General features: G+C 34.8%; 3 protein-coding genes across 5 annotated transcripts in view; all 3 read right to left on the bottom strand.

Annotated features, from left to right (window-relative positions):
- LOC123551002 (rab-like protein 3) overlaps positions 1-20,282 on the bottom strand; it is a 49,958-nt gene that overhangs the window by 24,344 nt on the left and 5,332 nt on the right. For 2 of the 3 annotated variants that reach the window (XM_053540441.1, XM_053540440.1), the window contains exon 6: positions 19,198-19,227. In XM_053540441.1, the coding sequence (XP_053396416.1) occupies positions 19,198-19,227 (30 nt within the window). Of the gene's footprint in view, positions 1-18,637; positions 18,656-19,197; positions 19,228-20,282 lie in introns of all 3 variants that reach the window. The other variant, XM_053540439.1, reaches the window with a different exon arrangement.
- Positions 2,703-5,595, bottom strand: LOC123551003 (uncharacterized). Its single transcript, XM_045339595.2, has 2 exons — positions 4,848-5,595; positions 2,703-4,556 (listed from the first exon to the last, which is right to left on the bottom strand). Exons 1-2 carry the CDS (start codon positions 5,254-5,256, stop codon positions 3,328-3,330), a joined length of 1,638 nt encoding a protein of 545 aa, XP_045195530.2. The 5' UTR covers positions 5,257-5,595; the 3' UTR covers positions 2,703-3,327.
- On the bottom strand, positions 7,790-12,094 carry LOC128545924 (uncharacterized). Its single transcript, XM_053540436.1, has 2 exons — positions 11,526-12,094; positions 7,790-10,509 (listed from the first exon to the last, which is right to left on the bottom strand). Exons 1-2 carry the CDS (start codon positions 11,866-11,868, stop codon positions 9,284-9,286), a joined length of 1,569 nt encoding a protein of 522 aa, XP_053396411.1. The 5' UTR covers positions 11,869-12,094; the 3' UTR covers positions 7,790-9,283.

Genomic DNA, 20,282 nt, shown 5'->3' with positions numbered 1-20,282 from the left:
GCTAAAAATATAACCTACGCAGACAAAATATTTAACCTCCTGACTGTCTTTTGTTACCGACATCATGTGATCACTTAACCTTGAACAAAATTATAATACATTCATCACATATTTATCAAGATTAAATCTACTCCCCGGTAAATGGGGTGAAATTTTTCGGTATGTTTATTTCCACCAAGTTTGGCAAAAAATATATATTTAGTTACATATGTCACTGAAAAGTGATGAAGTTAGTAAAAATAAGTATTAGATATTGATCAACCCTTATCATGCTGGACACGATTGATTCTGCCTTTGTGACCAGTGTAGATCATGATCAGCCTGCACATCCATGCAGTCTGATCATGATCTGCACTGTTCGCTATTCAGTCAGTATCTTTTAGGTAAGCACCCCTTTGAACAGTTAATGGTACTGTCCATATTGAAAGATGGACAAGTTCATTATAGAACTTTAGCAGGGTAAGGGTTAAAAAACAAGAGGGCCATGATGGCCCTATATCGCTCACCTGTTATCACTGCACTGGAGGACAAGAAGGTCCTCAGAAAAAATATATAAGTCCAAAGGACCATAACAACAAAGGGAAGAAATTTAACCAAAAAGAAAAAAAAATTCTTACAAGGTACAGATATGTCAAAATACATGTAAAAATTGAAGGTACCATCCATGTTGTACCACAGAAAAGTGGTCTCGGTTTTTCCCTATGGCCAATAATAACAAGAGGACCATGATGGTCCTGAATCGCTCACCTCTTCCCACATGACCCAGTTTTGAGTATGACGTCCTTTTTTCTATTATTTGACATAGTGACCTAGTTTTTGAGCTCATGTGACCCAGTTTTGAACTTGACCTAGATATTATCAAGATAAAAATTCTGACCAATTTTCATGAAGATCCATTGAAAAATATGGTCTCTAGAGGTCACAAGGTTTTTCTATTATTTGACCTATTGACCTAACTTTCGAAGTTATGTGACCCTCTTTTAAACTTGACCTAGATATCATCAAGGTGAACATTCTCACTAATTTTCATGAAGATCTCATGAAAAATATGGCCTCTAGAGAGGTCACAAGGTTTTTCTATTTTTATACCTACTGGCCTAGTTTTTGACCGCACGTGACCTAGTTTCGAAACTGACCTAGATATCATCAAGGTGAACATTCAGATCAATTTTCATGAAGAGCCATTGAAAAATATGGCCTCTAGAGAGGTCAAAAGATTTTAATAATTTTAGACCTACTGACCTAGTTTTTGACCTCAGTTGACCCAGTTTCGAATTTAACCTAGATATCATCAAGATGAACATTCAGACCAACTTTCATACAGATCCCATGAAAAATATGGCCTCTAGAGAGGTCACAAGGTTTTTCTATTATTTGACCTACTGACCTAGTTTTTGTAGGCACGTGACCCACTTTCGAACTTGACCTAGATATCATCAAGATGAACATTCTGACCAATTTTCATGAAGATCTCATGAAATATATGGCCTCTAGTGATGTCACAGGGTTTTTCTATTTTTAGACCTACTGACCTAGTTTTTGACCGCACGTGACCCAGTTTCGAACTTGACCTAGATATCATCAAGATGAACATTTAGACCAACTTTCATACAGATCCCATGTAAAATATGGCCTTTAGAGAGGTCACAAGGTTTTTCTATTATTTGACCTACTGACCTAGTTTTTGAAAACACGTGACCCAGTTTCGAACTTGACCTAGATATCATCAAGGTGAACGTTCTGACCAATTTTCATGAAGATCTTGTGAAATATATGGCCTCTAGAGAGGTCACAAGGTTTTTCTATTTTTAGACCTACTGACCTAGTTTTTGACGGCACGTGACCCAGTTTCGAACTTGACCTAGATATCATCAAGGTGAACATTCTGACCAATTTTCATGAAGATCTTGTGAAATATATGGCCTCTAGAGAGGTCACAAGGTTTTTCTATTTTTAGACCTACTGACCTAGTTTTTGAAGGCACGTGACCCAGTTTCAAACTTGACCTAGATATCATCAAGGTGAACATTCTGACCAATTTTCATGAAGATCTTGTGAAATATATGGCCTCTAGAGAGGTCACAAGGTTTTCTATTTTTAGACCTACTGACCTAGTTTTTGATGGCACGTGACCCAGTTTCGAACTTGACCTAGATATCATCAAGATGAACATTCTGACCAACTTTCATAAAGATCCCATGAAAAATGTGACCTCTAGAGTGGTCACAAGCAAAAGTTTACGGACGGACGGACGGACGCACGGACGGACGCACGGACGGACGACGGACACCGCGCGATCACAAAAGCTCACCTTGTCACTTTGTGACAGGTGAGCTAACAAGAAGAATGTTGATTTTCTCCATAATTTCAAAAGTGTTGCAACCCTTCACTCCATTCCGCACAATATTTTTGGTAACTTATTCGGATATCTTGTAATATTCATGTCTGTAAGTCTGTACCACTATAAGTCTGTACCAGTCTAATCACTTTCACATCACCCACATGTTATTAATTTCTGAGAGAAAATAATTTTGCCCCAAAAAAGTGAAAGAGATATGCTTTAAATAGCAAATGATATATAATTATAAATATACATAATGAAAGTCTATCCCCAATGTAAATTGACAGATTGCAGGTTTAGCCATTACATGAATTAGACTACAAAAAATACTTCAGACCATAAATGAACAAACAACATTGAGTTAAGTGCTACATTTATTATTTAGTTTTAATACTATTCTTAAAGAATAAAACATGAAATTAAAGCTGCCAACACCAATAAAGGAACATAAATCTTTTATAAAAACAATATTTATAATTTAAAGTAAATAATAATAAAAACGTATGTCACAAAAAAGGCTTTAACAGTCTGCCACATCTCTTCAAAAATCAGTTTTTCTTCCAATTGATACTCCCATAAATAACAACTCTACAGTACAATGGGAGGTGTTTCTTGTCCTATTTGTTAAAAATCATGTGAGCGCTTTTGTCCATCTTGAATTTTTCAGAAAAATGTATACATTTATCTGACCTAGGATCATAACCCACTTAACTGGACTACCCAGTACAGTAAATATTAGTACTTGGAAGGAAGTTATAAATGATCCATAGATTCCCTGCCGGTATCACTCGAGTATTTAACTGATGCTTGAAAATATTGAAACTAATGTTTCCCTGATTCATATTTTAATTGTGTTTAGCTGAAACAGCATTTCGATTTCATAATGCAGATAAAATGTAATCTACAACTTTGTTCCTCACCAGGGTTTGTCATCATCATGTTTTCCTGCAAGGCTTTTAAGGGGCTGTAACTGGGGAAAACAGATTTTAATGTTCACTACAGCTCTCACTAGATCTTCCTTTTCTTAGTTGTATATTATATTTTGTTCCAGTGTCTATATACACTGTATTTGCGTGAACTGGTATCACACTTGGTTTATTTTCAAGTTTGCTTGTTACTGACTTGTAACTATTTCTGACTGGACCAGCTTTTATATTTTCCCTATCAAAATTTTCTATGCTTGAATCAGATGGAAAATTTTCAACCTTTTGTTGAGACCTTCTGCGCAATGACCTTGACCTGGCACTCCGTGGCCTTAATGCGAGGTTTGAAACTATACCGTTTCCTTCTGGTTTCAGCTTTTCATTTTTAGTTGTACCAAAAGGTTGCTTCAGGAAAGTTTCATCATCAGGGTTCAGAATCTCTTCATTTCTATCTCCTCTTTCGTCATTGGTACCGTTACAAACGGTCTCAACAGACGAGTTAGAGGAACTACTGGACTGTGGACTTCCACCTGACGATGATGACTTTTCTCGTTTTCGCCGAGTTGGTGGTGAAAAATAGACACCTGCTAAAGACATGGTTTTCAGACAGGATGGCGGATGAAGTGACTGGGAACATCTCACATTGCAGCGGCATGCTAGTAATTCTTGAGTATCGCTGGCATCAATGTCATTGAGCAAAGACTCGTACACCAATATCTCATCATCATCCACTATATTCAGCTGATCTGTCAGCGCCACTTTCAAAGCTATAGCAACCACTTCTGGGCATATATACTTCTCACATTGTTGCAAAACGTATTTCCAGAGTTCATCCTGTGCACCAACTGGTCTTTCAGAACTGGAAATTCTCAAATATTCTTGCTCTGATGTCAAAATATCAGCACTATATAAATAATCAGCCACATTCACAACACTTACACCGTCAATAAGTCTGCATCGCAAACACTTCAATCTTGACATATTCATATCTTTGTCACTAAATTCCTGGAATGTTTCCCAGACCTGCTTTACCACTTTCTCATCAAACCCACAAATATGTAGCCATTCCTGCATTGTTCCAAATTCCTTCTTCCTGAGAACACATAGGAATCGCCTGAAGTGGTTTTTCCTGTCCGTTCCTTCCATTACAAATTTCACCTCTTCCCTACTAAGCCATTTTGGGAGCACAAATTCATGTTTTTCTGGCACAGCATTTATCAAATCAACTAGATGCCATTGTATAGCTTTCGACAAGCATTCCCGACGGAAGCTGTTAATTCTTCTTTCTTCATCTGAAATAACAAAAGTTAGAACCACCTCAAGTTTATGTAATAATTCTGCCACCGATGAGTAATATTGTTTATACTATAATAGTCAATTAAAATATGCATCGGCCACGCCACAAAACTTCAACTTTACATAATGTATTATAACTCAAAGTTTTTATGAAAGTGTGAGTAAATGATAACTATAAATCATAATAAATCCACAAAAAAAGCTCAGTGCTAAATTAGAAATTCAACTATACACATGTTGTACATAAACATGTATTATAATAACTGAAAAACAAAAATAAAACAAACCTTTATCTGAAGGAATGGTGTGAGGGCTTCTTCTGACTCGAACTGGCTTTGAAGAAGGTTTCTCGTTAAAAGAGCTAGTCTTCTTTATTTTTGACCTAGTTTTTCCGTCTCCTGTTATCCCTTTTCCCACATTTCTTAGCTCTGCCTTTACATGATTTAGGAAGTTATCACTTTCACCCGAACTGACTGTAGATTTTGTACCACTGTCCTGATTGTCCAATTTACTTTGAGCATTAGTAAGTTTCACAATTTTTTCTAAAGAATTTAATCTATCATTTTGTTTATAAATCTGTGTCTCAATGTTCTCCAGTCTTCTGTCGACTTTCTGTAGTAAACTTATGACAGTTTGTTCCATTACACTTTCAATAAAATATTCCTTTCTGTCTCCAGTTATTTTGTTAAATGACATGCATGACTAAAGACTGTATATAATAGGTATGCTGATTTATTCCCCGCCAAAAAGTCACATGACCATACAGTGGGTTTCCTTAGAGTGCAGCTTAAAAATGTGTATTTTGTATGATGAAAAATAAAGAAATTACAAATTTCTATTTTTTCAACCTTGACACTGCACTTAAGGAATAGTCTACACAAGTTTCAATATCTAAAGTGCACTGTGCACTCCAGAAACCGGGCTCCAGCATTTTTATAAGCTATTTTTAGAATATACCTGACCTCAAGCTTAATTTTCTTTAATTTCACATACAAATACTGAAAATTTACTTGCTACTGCATGAAGTAGCTTTCTCTTTTCCTCTTTATTCTATCTTATAAAGTCATGGATAATAATGAAACATGCCTATAAAGTATTAAAATGTTAGTTTAATATACAAGGCAGCCCTACTATCTTATGGGTATTTCCCTAAATAAACCAACTTTTGGGACAATTATAAATCTCATTTCACTTAAAAAGAATGTAAACATGTCACTTATCTACAATACCACCAGTTTTTTGTCTGCGGTTAACCACAAAAATTTACTTCACAACCCCTGGTACTTAAACATTTCAGTACATTAGATTGTTACTGTCCTTTTTATCAGCCATACTACATTTAATCATTTACCTGCAATATTATTGTTATTGTGGTAGAAACAGAATAACTTTTGTAACTTGATTAAGAATAAGTCAAGGTCAAGACAAGGCAACTGTGAAAAACATCAGCTACTCCTTAACAGTTTGACTGAACTAAAACTTGTGAATCTTAAAATTTTAGAGTCTGATGTATAATGTAACAACAGCTGTCTAATGACAGCACACTCGAGTATTTGAAGCCCTTCCACCTTTATACTAGCTTACATACAAAAGCTTTAGCAAAATTTTCTAAGTTGAAAAAGGGACAAAATTTTGCTAATATGTAAGCCAGAGTTATGAAACTTGCCTAGAGAGGTCATTCCATGATGCCAAAGATGTATGTAGAACCTGAAAACATTTGTTCAAGTAATTCCTGAGAAACATGATTACATGCAAAACTGTCACAAAATTTATATGTTAAAAAGGGGCATAATTTTGACATTATAAAACCTAGAGTTATGTAACTTGTCCTGGAAGGTCATCTCATGATGCGGAAGACATGTGTAAAGTTTGAAAGCATTTGCATAGAAGTTTCTGAGAAACGGCTTACATGCAAAATTATAATGTTGAAAGAGGCATAATTTTAACAAAATAAAAGCTAGAGTTATGTAACTTGTCGTGGGAGGTCATCTCATGATGCTAAAGACACGGTTTAACTTTGAAAGCAACTGACCAAGTAGTTAAAGAGAAACCTGCTTACATGCAAAACTTAAACCTGGAATTCTAAGCCAAAAAGGGGCATAAATTTGTCAAAAATAAAGGCTAACAAGGCCAATGACTGAAAATATTCAACAACAAGAGCTGTATGCGGACAGCAATGCTCAACTTTTCAACAGCCTTGTCATTTGAATAGATATAAATGGGAAAAGGGGAAAAAAATTGTAAACCTGTACAATGCATGTACGTTCATCACAGTGAACAAGTGTGTGAAGTTTCAATCAATTCCAATCATTGGGTATTGAGATACAAGCTTACATAAAAAATTTAACCAAAAACTCCTGGCATAATTTTGTAAAAAGGCACAGTAGAGTTATAGAACCTGTGCACTGCATGTCAGATCATGACTGTGAACAAGTGTGTGAAGTTCCAATCCATTCCCATTATTGGGTATTGTATGAGATACCAGCTTACATACAAAAAATTAACCGAAAATTGCTAAGTCAAAAGAGAGGCATAATTTTGTTAAAAAGCATAATAGAGTTAATATGGAAGCTGTGCAGTGTAAGTCAGTTTATCACAGTAAATAACTGTGTGAAGTTTCAATCCATTCCCGTAAGTGGTTACTGAGATACCAGCTAAACAAACAAAAACTTAACCAAATCGGGATGCGGATGCCGACGCTGACAAACGGGTGAGTCCAACAGCTCTACCTATTCTTTGAATAGTCCAGCTAAAAAGTGTGATATCAAGTGTGTCCTTGAACTCTGAGCCTTGCAGGTTACACATTGTTATGTTATGTTAAGGTCAATGTTTGTACCGAGTTATCTAAATACCCACCCGGCTGGCTGAATATGAAAATGATCTATAACCTTTGACCTCCAATTGTCACCTTTACCTTTAAGACCATGTAGCCACTTTTTTTTATCCCCATTCAGTATGAGAAAACCTGATGCTCAGGTTCTGTAGACCAAATTTGGCAAAATTCGGAACCACTGTTCCAAAGAGCAATAAATTGCGCAGGACTAAACACAAAATGTTAATGTCAACTGATTGGTAACTGCACTGTTTATGAGTTATATTATACTAATAGCTTCAACCTAAGATTATTTTGCATCTTCAGCTCAGCTAGCTGGGCTAAAATGGTGTTTAGGTATTATAAATTGATAATTTCTTTGAGGTAATTAAACTGACTATTATGTATAAACAAGAATTCATTTGGTAATCTTTTCATTTATTGAGATTCACTTTTGACAAAAATATAGAAAATCCATCTCCTGAGACATATTGGTTTTCTGAAGACAATGATAATTATATAAGCTGCCACCAAGAGAAAAATGTTTCAAAAACATAACAATAAGAGCTATCCGTAAGACAGCATACTGGACTACTGAACAAATTCCAAGCTGAACATAGCCAAAACTTTATAGTAACTTCATTATTTCATAACAATATATTACAAAAATTAACAAAAGGTAACATGTTGCATACAATACTTAAACAAATTTTTTCAAGTTCAAAATGGCCAATAATTCCTACTAAATTAATATAATCAAGAGTTATCTAACGTGTTCCTAAGACACAGCTTGATAGTTAGTTGCACATAAATCTTTATGCAATTTTTTAAGTGGAAAAAGGGTCATAATGTACATTATACTCAACCAAGAGTTATCTTAGTGGATGATTTTTTCAGTTGATTTGATGACTAGGAAGCCTTGTGTGAAGTTTCAGTCTGATAAATATAGCCATTACTGAGACCCAGCTCGATAGTTACTAGCATGCAAAACTTTAACCAAATTTTCTTAATCGAAAAGTGACCCTAGTTTACATTAAATTCAAACCAAGAGTCATTTATCTTCACTAATTCAGTAGGTCTTATGACTGAAAACCCTTCTATGAAGTTCCACTCCAAAACATGCAATGGTTACTAAGATATGACCAAACCTGATGCCAGTAACTGGAGCAGTAGAATAAATCTCACTATTTAAAGTTAAAACAACAACAACAAAATTTAACCATGCATGAGCAGCTAAGGTTGAGAGAGTTTCAACATGATTTAACAACAAAAGTAATTATATTGCACTTCTATAAAATTTTACAATTTCACAACACTATGAACAAAATTGCACTTTTTAAACACTTTACAACTAAAGCCATTCAATATATTAGCAGAGAAATAAATGATGATAAATTCAATTCTATAAGATAAAATATGAAAAACATCCAAGACAGTTTAAACCCAAAATATCAATCTCATCATAAAGAGAAGTTGTGATTTCAATACTTGTACAGGTGGTAAATACGCGCCTGCTAGTCATAATCATTAAGGATTGCTAAGCAGTAGAACATTGACATAGACATAGATACCCTACACATAGATATGAGCACCTGCTAAACTTTAATTGAGTCACTCACTACAAGTAAATCTACATATTCTAAACTTTACATTTGGTTTAACATGCAGAGCTGAATGGTATGATTACCTTACAATGCTCTGAAATTTGACCCTCAGACCCTTGTTGAAATGAAGTTGAAAATCCCGCATTTATACATATAAGTACAGGTATGAAATCACAACCTTTCTAATATCAACTCCCAAAATAATCTCCAGTACAAAGTATGCAAATGTAATATTACTTTCACACAGGTTATTGAAAAAGATTTTTTCATAATATAAAAACAACCAAAGACCTGACTTAAACAATATCTAGTCTCTTGAGCTTTCACTTGAACTACTGGCTCTTCCTTTAGGAAGAAAGTATTTTGGACCAGAATCAATATACACATTTTGCGCTCTTATCACATTTGGCTTATTTTCCAGCCTTTGGCTGGACATATTGGTAACAGACTTAACCCTGTTCCTCACTGGAATAGCAGGCTTTTGTTCTCCATCAAAATAATCCGAACTGGATTCGGAAAGACAGATTTCCTCTTTCTGTTTAGACTTTCTTCGTAATGTCCTTGAGTTGTCACTTTGTGGTCTACCTCGAAACTTTACAATCTCGCCTTTCCAATCTGGTCCCTGATTTCCTTTGGGAATTCTAGGTGGGACAACAGGTTTCTTCAGCTCAGTCTCTTCATCCGGACTAGTCAGAATGTCTTCCCTGCTCTTGCTTTCTTCTGCTACTGTCTCACAAGAAGTGCCGGATGACAAACTCGATTGAGGATTTTCACTTGAAGTTGAAGAATTTTCTCTTTTCCGCTGAGGTGGTGGCGAAAAATAGACACCCGCTAAAGACATGGATTTTAGGCATGAGACAGGATGGAAGGATTTTGAACACCTCTCTTGGCAATGGCAAGTAAAGAGACCTGCAGGTTCTGTTTCATCAGTCATACTGAGCAAAGATTCATATTCGAATTTTTCTTTATCATTCAATAAACTCAGTTTATCTGTCATGGATATTTTGAAGGCTGTTACTAATGCCTTGGGATGAATATAACGCCTGCATTCTTCTAACACTTCTTTCCAAAGTCCTTCCTGAGCTCCAACAATTAACTCTGAACATGAAATTTTCAGATACAGTTCTGACGAGATGATTTCTGCACTGAACAGGTGATCCACAACATCTAATACATTGACAGTTTCAACCAGTCTGCAACGGAAACATTTCATTCTAGACTTATTTGTCTCAATATCGCTAAATTCTTCAAATGTTTCCCATACCCGTTTAACAACTTTCTCATCAAGTTTGCAGCTCTGTAGCCACTCCTGCATGGTGACAAAGTCTTTGTTTATCAAAATACAAAGGAATCTTCTCAAATGATTTTTCCTGTCACTTCCTATCTTTATAGTTTTGATCTCTTCTCTGCAGAGCCATTTTGGTAGAATGATGCTTTGTCCTTCCGAAGCAGCTTTCACGAGATCAACAACATTCCATTGTATGGCTTTTGACAAACACTCACGACGGAAGCTGTTCAACCTTCTCTCCTCGTCTAAAATATAAATAACAAGAAATGTGGAAATTCCACAAGAACAAGGTTTCAAACATTTGCATCATGCCAATATGTTATGTTTTAAAAAAAATGTAATGTTCTATTACACATTTCTGACTGTATCCAATCATGCTATCATTCGTCCTCCATCTCTGATTCATGTGGGGAAGTTATCAGTTACTTGTGGAGAACAGGTTTGTACTGGTACAGAATCCAGGAACACTGATTAGGTTAAATGCCCGCTGTTACATAACTGAAATACTGTTGAAAAACGGCGTTAAACCCAAAACAAACAAAAAGCTATTCAGAAGTTAAAAATGTTTGGTTGGGAATTTCCCATTAGGCGTACAAAAATTATTTTTTTGTTTTATGGCCTTAGAGAATATTTTTTTCAACTTTTAAAAAAAAAAGCTGCAAAACTGCTCTTTTTATGCTTTAAACATGGTCAGTGATGTTAGAAATCAACTTAATGATGCTCTCATGGCATAACCCCCTTATTTGTATTCATTTTTTGACACAAAAATAATTTCCGAAAGGTCTAAAAAAAAAAATTTAAAAAAAAATAAAATTTCCAACCCACACCTACCCTAATTTTTTTAAGCATGTTACCCGAAAGAAAGAAATTTCTTTTAGGCCTTATAGATTTCCAAAAAAATTAAAGTTTTAAGAATTTATTTTGTTGCTTCATTTAAAGATGCATTGCTTTAAAACTTTCAGGATAATTAGGTGTGCAGAAAAGCAACATTTAACTGTTACAACTTGGTTGAATTCTGAGAAATAAAAATATATATTTTTTTTATAGGGCCTAATTTTACAGTGAGATACATTTATATTTAGCAATAAAATCGACACTCTTAAAGTTACTATAATTGTGGCTTTTCCTGTTAGTTGTTTAAAGTTAGAATGATGTACAAATATCTGGATCATGCAAAATAATGCTGAAATTATCTACACAAAAAACTTGTTACCAATCTAGTAGATCAAACAGTTATTATTTGAATGTTAAAGTAACAAACCTTTATCAGATGGAACAGTGTGAGTACTTCTCCTGATTCGTGTTGGTATCCTCGTAGATTTCTCATGAAATGAAGCTGATTTCTTTATTTTTGTTTTTGTTCCTTTCACTTCTCTTTTCTTGCAGTCAGCTTCTTCAAGCTCTGCTTTCATTTGATTGATAAAGTTTTCATTTCTATGTCTGCTTCTTATACTTTCCTTAGCATCTGAAGTTTTACTAGCACTGATATATTTAAGACTTTTCTCCAAGGAGTTTATTCTGTCATTTTGTTGAGAAAACTGATCTTCAAATTTATCTAATTTTTTATCAACTTTCTCTAGCAAAGAAAGAACTTTTTCATCCATTTTGTCCCCCCACTACTACCTGCTAGAATCTTATGACAAGACTAAAGTTATGAACCTGAAGACATTCCAAAGCTGTGATCTTAGTCATTCTATTTTTAAATGTTGATTTAATTCTTACAAAATGTCATTCTATTTACTATGAAGAATACAAAATATTCGCTTTTCAATAGGTTTAAAATACTTATATAATTAAGGTTCAAAGAGTTACATTTTTTGAATAACTGAGGTTTAGAATAAAGTGGTTATTTTAATTTTCTATGAGGAAAAAAAACAAAAGTGTCTCTGTCTAAACACTGGGTTTCCATTTCTGAAATATCACTGGCCTTTCCACCTAAATCGTAATTTAGCACCAACTTTCCAGTTAAGACACTGTCTTCTTAATAAAATTAACTTAAACTGACTTTTGCTTTTAAAGCACCCACATATCAGACCTTAAAAGTCATTCGTTAGGAAAATCATGATGAAAATAATTGTCAAACTGTAAACTTCTTCATACAATTTTCATAAACATAACAAAGTTCAGTATCATATAATTATATACATTTGAAGCTACTGACGGTTATGTATTTTGTTATTGTAATTTTTTCTGTATAGGTCACTTGAAATGTTTAACTTTTTAAACTTTTTAAAGGCATTGTCTTATATGCCTTTACTGTTACATTGAAAAAAAAATATAAAAGCATTTACCCGTAACTTAATATGGGTTTTAAGCAGATCATATTACGATTTATGTCATTTTTTTTAACTGGTTAGTACTCATATAAATTATTAATAGTAAATCAGAAATTCAATGGGTAGGAGAGGGGGTTGGCAGATTTTAGATAATTTAGTAAATTACTAAGAAATGTGGGCCAAATTATTTATTTACTGAGAAAATGGGAAATGAAAGATTTCTTTACATTGGGTAAATTTTACGTTCATAAATCAAACAACTTGATCACATTTTCCAATTTTTTATTTGTTTTACATCTTCTTTAAACATTATTTATATACAAACAGAAATATTGTAGATTGCTTGGAACAAACTTAGAAATACTGCCTGTCATTTTTAAATATTAACAGGTGTCATCCACAGAAGATCTATTCAGTCAGATCGATCAGAAAGTCAACTAATCCAAAACTGCATCTGTCTGAAAGTCAACGTTCACAGCAGACTCACCCATTTTCTAATATCTGTCAGACATCAACATTCAAATTGCATATGCACTATATTATGATTAGGAATAAAATTTGTTCACAATTAGGTTATGAAACTATTAGAGTTTTTTTTCATTCTTAAATTTAGGATATTTGGCTATGTAAGCCTTTGCACTGTCAGATCTTTGGACCACTGGGCCTAATCCTTCTACCGGCCTTCTTACTTAATTTAGACCACCAGGCAGTCACCGTAAGTTTTATGCATACCTTTCAAAAGTATGAAAAGTTTTCTGATATAATTCATATTTCAGAGTTACTGGACCTGACCATCTAGTGTCAAAGATTAAAGCAAATAGTTTGAAGTTTGTAATACCACATTTCCTGTTGGAAACATCAGAAATGGACTTACTCATCACAAAAATGGTATCTCCATTTGTGACTCCCTAAGTGTATACATTTTGTTACTGGGGTAACATACTAAAAAACTCTGGTATAGATTATTTTTGTTGGGTTAAACATCATGCCCACACAATTACAGGTTATATGGCGAGTTTTCAGCTTTAGATGGTTGAAGACGACCCCACATACTCCTTTAAGCATTATTTCATCATGAGCAGGCACCTGGGTAGAACCACCGACCTCCCATAAGCCAGTTGGATGACTTTTTTGTACAACAAGATTTACTCTTGAAGTTTTTGTGAATGACAGTGTGAATAAGTTTATGAACTGTACATGAACAGAATCACAGTATTTTCAACAGGGATGGAAGAATTGTTTTTCATTCTTTTTAAAGACTGGCACACATATCTTTTAATAATGCATGTACAAGGCAAAGATCATTGAGTAATTGCTGCAGCTTCCACAGAAGTATACTATGTTTTTATTTTGTAAAAAGTACAATAACTTGGTCATATTTGTAACTTATAATATTGGGAAAAAAGATCTGAATCTTTAAATGACTTAAATATATAAATTACTAAATACTGCTAAAATTGCTGTAATGTCTTAAAATATCTAAACAATCTATAAGTAAGAAGTTCATCTACAACTCTTTTCAAATTGATACTTCTTATGTTTTATCTCATCATTTAATTGCATAAATTGATAGTACAGTTCAAAACATGTCACAGAAAAACTTTTGGTAAGTCTGTGGTTTTTCATGTACTTTTAGTGAATACCTGCTAATTCAAGAACACCATCTAAACACTCAGAATATAAGCCATTGAAACATTTCATGAACAACAAGTACCCAAACAACAGTCATTAACTTAAATTTCATGAACCAGTTTTAAGAACTCTATGTAGACAGTTAATGCACTTGCTATTGAACATCTGCTAGTTCATGAACATCATCTCAAAAGGTGGTATTGATTACAGGAATTTAAAACAGTTACATACAGAACAAGTGAATGAAGTATTGCCATGCAATACAAAGTCCCCTACTGGAAGGCACCCTAAATTTTCTCTACTACAGTATAACATAATGAACTGATATCTGTCAATGATGTATAAACAATATTGTACTATATATACAATATGTTATAACAACACACTTGGATTAAAATGTGCATATATAAAAACCCACAGTTGTTTTCAGTTGTTTTCATATTAAATTGTTTTGGCTGATTATAAAAAAGTTATCATATAAGTTATTTATAGTAACAACAAAGGGAAATTAATCCTAAAGAAAAAAAATCTATATAATATAAGTCCACAAGAAACTCTTTACCAGGTAGAGATTGGTCAAAATACACCTAAAACATGGATGTACCATGCATGTTGTACCACAGAAAAGTGGTCTCGATTTTTCTCTACTGCCAGTAATAAAGAAGTTAATATAAAATCTATTTATAGTAAAAACAAAGGGACGTAATTCTAAAAACAAGGGTGCCTCATGGTGGTGAACATTTGGTCCAAGTTACATCAAAATCCCTCCATGCATGAAGAAGAAATGCTTCGTACAAAGTCATTCTTGAATTTGACCTTTGACCTCTAAATATGACCTTGACCTTAGACCTAGGGACCCGGTTCTTGTGCATGACAATCCGTCTTATGTTGGTGAACATTTGTGCCAAGTTACATCACAATCCCTCCATGCATGAAGAAGAAATGCTCCAGACAAAGTCATTCTTGTGTCTGACCATTGGTCTCTAATTGTGACCTTGACATTAGATCTTGGGCCTGGGTTTTGTGCATGACATGTTATCTCATCCAGGGGAATATTTGTGCCAACTAATATCTAAATCCTGTTTTGCATGACAAAGTTATAGACTGGACAGGAAAATAATCCTCTTGATCTTTGATCTCAAAGTGTGACCTTGACCTTTAAGCTAGGGTACTGGGTGTTGCGCATGACAGGTCGTCTCATCATGGGGAACATTTATGCCAAGTAATATTGTAATCCCTTGATGGATGACAGAGTTCTGGATTGGACAGGGAAAAAACCTTATTGACCTTTGACCTCCAATTGTGACCTTGACCTTTGAGCTAAGGGTCTGGGCTTTGCGCATGACAAGTTGTCTCATCATGGGGAACATTTGTGCCAAGTAATATTAAAATCCCTTCATGGATTGCAGAGTTATGGACGGGACAGGAAAAAAACTCTGTTGACCTTTGACCCCCAATTGTGACTTTGACCTTTGAGCTAGGGGTCCAGGATTTGCGCATGACACGTCGTCTCATCATGGGGAACACATGTGCCAAGTGATATTAATATCCCTTAATGAATGTCCGAGTTATGGACCAGACACGAAACAGACCCTGTTCATGCTATGTTAACATTTGACTGTTAAGTGTGACCTTGACCTTTGAGCTAGGAGTCTGAAAGTTGTGCATGACACATCGTCTTATTATGAGGTACATTTGTGCCAAGTAATATTAAAATCCCTTCATGGATGGGAGAGTTATGGACCGGACAGGAAAAAAGCCCTGTTGACCTTTGACCTCCAATTGTGACCTTGACCTTTAAGCCAGGGGTCCAGGCTTTGCGCATGACACGTCCTCTCATCATGGGGAACATTTGTGCCAAGTAATATTAAAATCCTTTCATGGATGATGGATGGGAGAGTTATGGACCGGACAGGAAAAAAGCTCTGTTGACCTTTGACCTCCAATAGTGACCTTGACCTTTGAGCTAGGGGTCCGGGATTTGCGCATGACATGTCATCTCATCATGGGGAACATTTGTGCCAAGTAATACTAAAATCCCTTCAAGGATGGGAGGCTTATGGACCGGACATGAAAAAAGTCCTGTTGACCTTTGACCTCCAACTGTGACCTTGACCTTTGAGCTAGGGGTCCAGGTTTTGCGCATGACACGTCGTCTTGTCATGGGGAACATTTGTGCCAACTAATATTAAAATCCCTTCATGGATGACAGAGTTATGGACCGGACACGAAATTGTGGACGGACGGAATGACGGAAAAGCGCATTCCTATAGTCCCCGAAACTGGTTTTCAACCAGTAGGGGACTAACAAGTTAACCAAGTACAAGCAGGATCTGAAATTTGTCATATTAAATGTAAATCACCTTTAAAGCCCTTCCTCTTTGATTTTGTAAAGATTTTGAAGTCATTATGCAATATTACAAAGCCATACAACTGTAGTCGCTGATGTTAACTGAGATAGTAGTATGACAAAGTTTCCGGGCGTGACAATTACAGTCACCCCATTAAAACGTTTAAGTCCATTATGTTAAAGTCATATTGTACAAGGTGACAAATATACAATAACTGTTTCAAAAACAGTAAGTTCCCTTTCTTCCATATATTTGTGACTTTTAACCCCAGAAGTCACAGAAAAAGCCCAGAAAACATGAAATCAACCCCTTTTATACCAGCTACATAATACAAAAGGCTATCCCCAAATACAGTATGCTGCCCAATAAATTATAGCATTAGCCTTGCCAGCTAGGTAGATTTGACTCTAGAGATTTATTGAGCTACAAACTGACATACATTCTGACCCTTCCTGACCCTAGCATCTGCAGAAAGTAGCAGAGATTCTCTGCAATGAAATACACTTTTAAGGACTTTTTTTTCTTTTACCGTATACAGAGAATCTCTGTAATAAGAAAACATTTAAAATCTTTACAAAATTACAACAGTAATTATAGAAACATTCTAATATGCTTTTCTCTGTTAAAACACTCTTAAGCTAGAATGACGTCACGTTAACGTGCGGTGACATCAATGTTTTTGTTGTGACCAAGAAAGAGCGCTACTATATTTTATCTACTGTTTTAGATTAAGGGCATATTTGAATCGAAATAATTTATACCAAAACTGTATTTAACAGTATTTATAAACTCGGGCGGTAATAGGTTGTACAAATAATTTCACAAGGGTTGCGACCTCGTGAAATTATTACGCCCAACGTATAACCGCCCATCATGCAATGCATAAATAAGTGTTAAAACACTCTTTTGCTATAAATTTTTCTTAAGTAAACCTAACACATTTCAACCAAGTACAAAATGAGGACTGTAAATTTATCAAAATGTGAGTTACATAGACAAAATATCCTATAAACATTGCTTAGCGGTGTCAAAAGCATGCGCTACATTTACTTTCCGCAAACTTCCCTCCTGAAGGTGATGCAACAAACAACAGTTACTGATGATGAGGAATAACTATTCCAAGTTTTGAAGCAAATTCATGAAGCAATTACAGAGATAAAGAGAAAGTGCATTAAAACTTTAACCAAAGTGTGGACATGGAATGGAAGATGATCTGGACGCTATTATACTTCGTAAAGCCAAGCTAAAAATCTATACACAAAAAGATTAACCTTTACCCTGCTAAATTTCTAAAATGGACTGGTCTGTCATTCAATTTGAGAAGTACCATTAATTTTATTATTTGAAGGGGTGTCAATGAAAATTTACAGACTGAATAGCAAACAGTGCAGACCATGATTTGGTCTGCACTGGTCGCAAAGGCAAAAATACTTGCCACCAGCAGGCTAAAGGTGTAACAGTAAAATTCATTCCTATCAAGTCTGTTTATAATCATCTAAAACACTTTGAAATAAGCCCTGGCTAATCACAATAAAGCCCTGGCCAATCACATTAAACTGCTAAAACAAGTCAAAACATTTATACAGTGCAATATTCTCATACATTCTGTTGTGTACTGTAGCACAACCTGCAGCATATTGCCATAGTAACTACTGAGGCAACCGAGGCACTTGCCTAAGGCTTTTTTTTTTTTTGCCTCCGTTGCCTTGATACATTTTTTGTCTCATTTGCCTTGGGTCAATTTTGCTGCCTTAACCCTTACCCTGCTAAATTTCTATAATGAACTTGTCCATCTTTCAATTTGGACAGTACCATTAAATGTTAAAAGGGGTGCATACCAAAAAGTTATTGACTGAATGGCAAACAGTGCAGACCATGATCAGACTGCATAGATGTGCAGGCTGATCTTGGTCTGCACTGATCGCAAAGGCAGAATCACTCGCCACCAGAAGCCTAAGGGTTAATTACAGAATTCAAACAGCACTTTGACATAAAAAGCAATGCAAAATAATGCTTTAGTTAATGACCTATTCCTATTTATTTTCTTGGGGGTGAAGGGGTTGGGAAGGGCCTCTACCCCCACCTGAAGGAATGGACACCTGTCACACACTTACCGCTGTCAGAGCCTGGAGCTGAAATGAATGTCTACAGTAAGGACCACAAACCAATTTTCTTTCTCATCTGACCTGGTAAATTAAAGCCTAACAGCTTATAAGCAATCATGTAACAGTTGTGTTACTGGACATCTTTACTGTAAATTCATTTATTATATGTGGGTATGGAATTTCATGGTTTTTGTTAAAAACAGCTATTTATAGCTACTTATAGAAGATAAAAATTCATGGATTCAACTTCTGAAGACAAAAAGAATCAATTTTTTTTTGTTTTTGTTGGGATTTAGCATAAACTGATGCAAGCAAAATGAAATCCATGAAAATTGGTCCCCCACAAATACTAATGGTTAAACAGTAATTATGGTAAATGACATCAATGTTCTATGTACAAATGTCATATTTAAACGTTTCAACACAGAACATATATTTGATTTTCATCCATTTTGTTCCTTAATATTTTATAGACATTCAAACACAATAACAACATGTATATAAATCTGATATAAATACTATACAGAGAAAGAAAGGTTAGTACAATCAATGAAATAATAAACACTTACTTCTCTGGAATAGTATCGTCTTTCAATAACCTGCAAAATAGTGGGTAATGTCAAAAAGAACACAAAAGAACTTTATAACACACAATATCTGTGAACAAATATATTTGCACATTTTCATACAATCATGTACCTACGAAATTATTTATAGCAAAAAGAGTGTTTTAACACTATTTATGCACGATGGGTGGTTATATTTTGGGGTCAATAATTTCATGAGGGTGCTGCCCGAGTGAAATTATTTCTATGACGTATTACCGCCAAAGTCCATTCTATAACAACACAGATATGGTGAAAAAGCATTAAAATTAAACTGTAATTCTAAACAAGAGGGCCAAGATGGCCCTATATCGCTCACCTGTTATCATTGCACTTGAGGACAAGAAGGTCCTCGGAAAAAATATCTAAGTCCAAAGGACAGGAACAACAAAGGGAAGAAATTTAACCAAAAAGAAAAAAAATTCTTACAAGGTATAGATATGTCAAAATACACCTAAAAATTGGAGGTACCATCCATGTTGTACCATAGAAAAGTGGTCTCGGTTTTTCCCTACGGCCAATAATAAAAAAGTTACTAAAAATAAGCTATTTATAGTTACATAAAAGGGAAGTAATTAAAAAAAATAAATATTGTAAGTGAACAAAAGAAGGATCTGCCAAATAAATCTGTTGACATAAATGAAATTTCAGATCAGTATCTTCATTAGTTATGGAGATATACCCATTTTAATTTGAAATAAAGGGAGGAAAAATTTGACATAAAATCAGTCCATAGTTATCTACCCTGATTGTCTCAGTCCAACTAATAACAATAATGAAATTTCAAATAAGTCCTATAAGTTCTTACTGATATAAATCCATTTTGATTACAATCAGGGGAGGTAATCAGATATAAAATAACTCTGGAACCTATGATTGGATCTGATTTGTCATGGAATCCAGGATTTATTGTTGCTGAAGATATTTTGGAAGTTTGTATCAAATAAAACCATAAATGAAGTCTCTATATGGCTGCAAAAGCCAAATTAGCCAATTTTGGACCTTTAAGGGGCCATAACTCTGGAACCCATGATGGAATCTGGCCAGTT

The sequence above is a fragment of the Mercenaria mercenaria genome, chromosome 4 (genome assembly GCF_021730395.1).
Source record: "Mercenaria mercenaria strain notata chromosome 4, MADL_Memer_1, whole genome shotgun sequence".
Taxonomy (NCBI): domain Eukaryota; kingdom Metazoa; phylum Mollusca; class Bivalvia; order Venerida; family Veneridae; genus Mercenaria; species Mercenaria mercenaria.
Note: the sequence above shows the minus strand (reverse complement) of the source record. Positions and strands in the feature narration are given on the sequence as shown.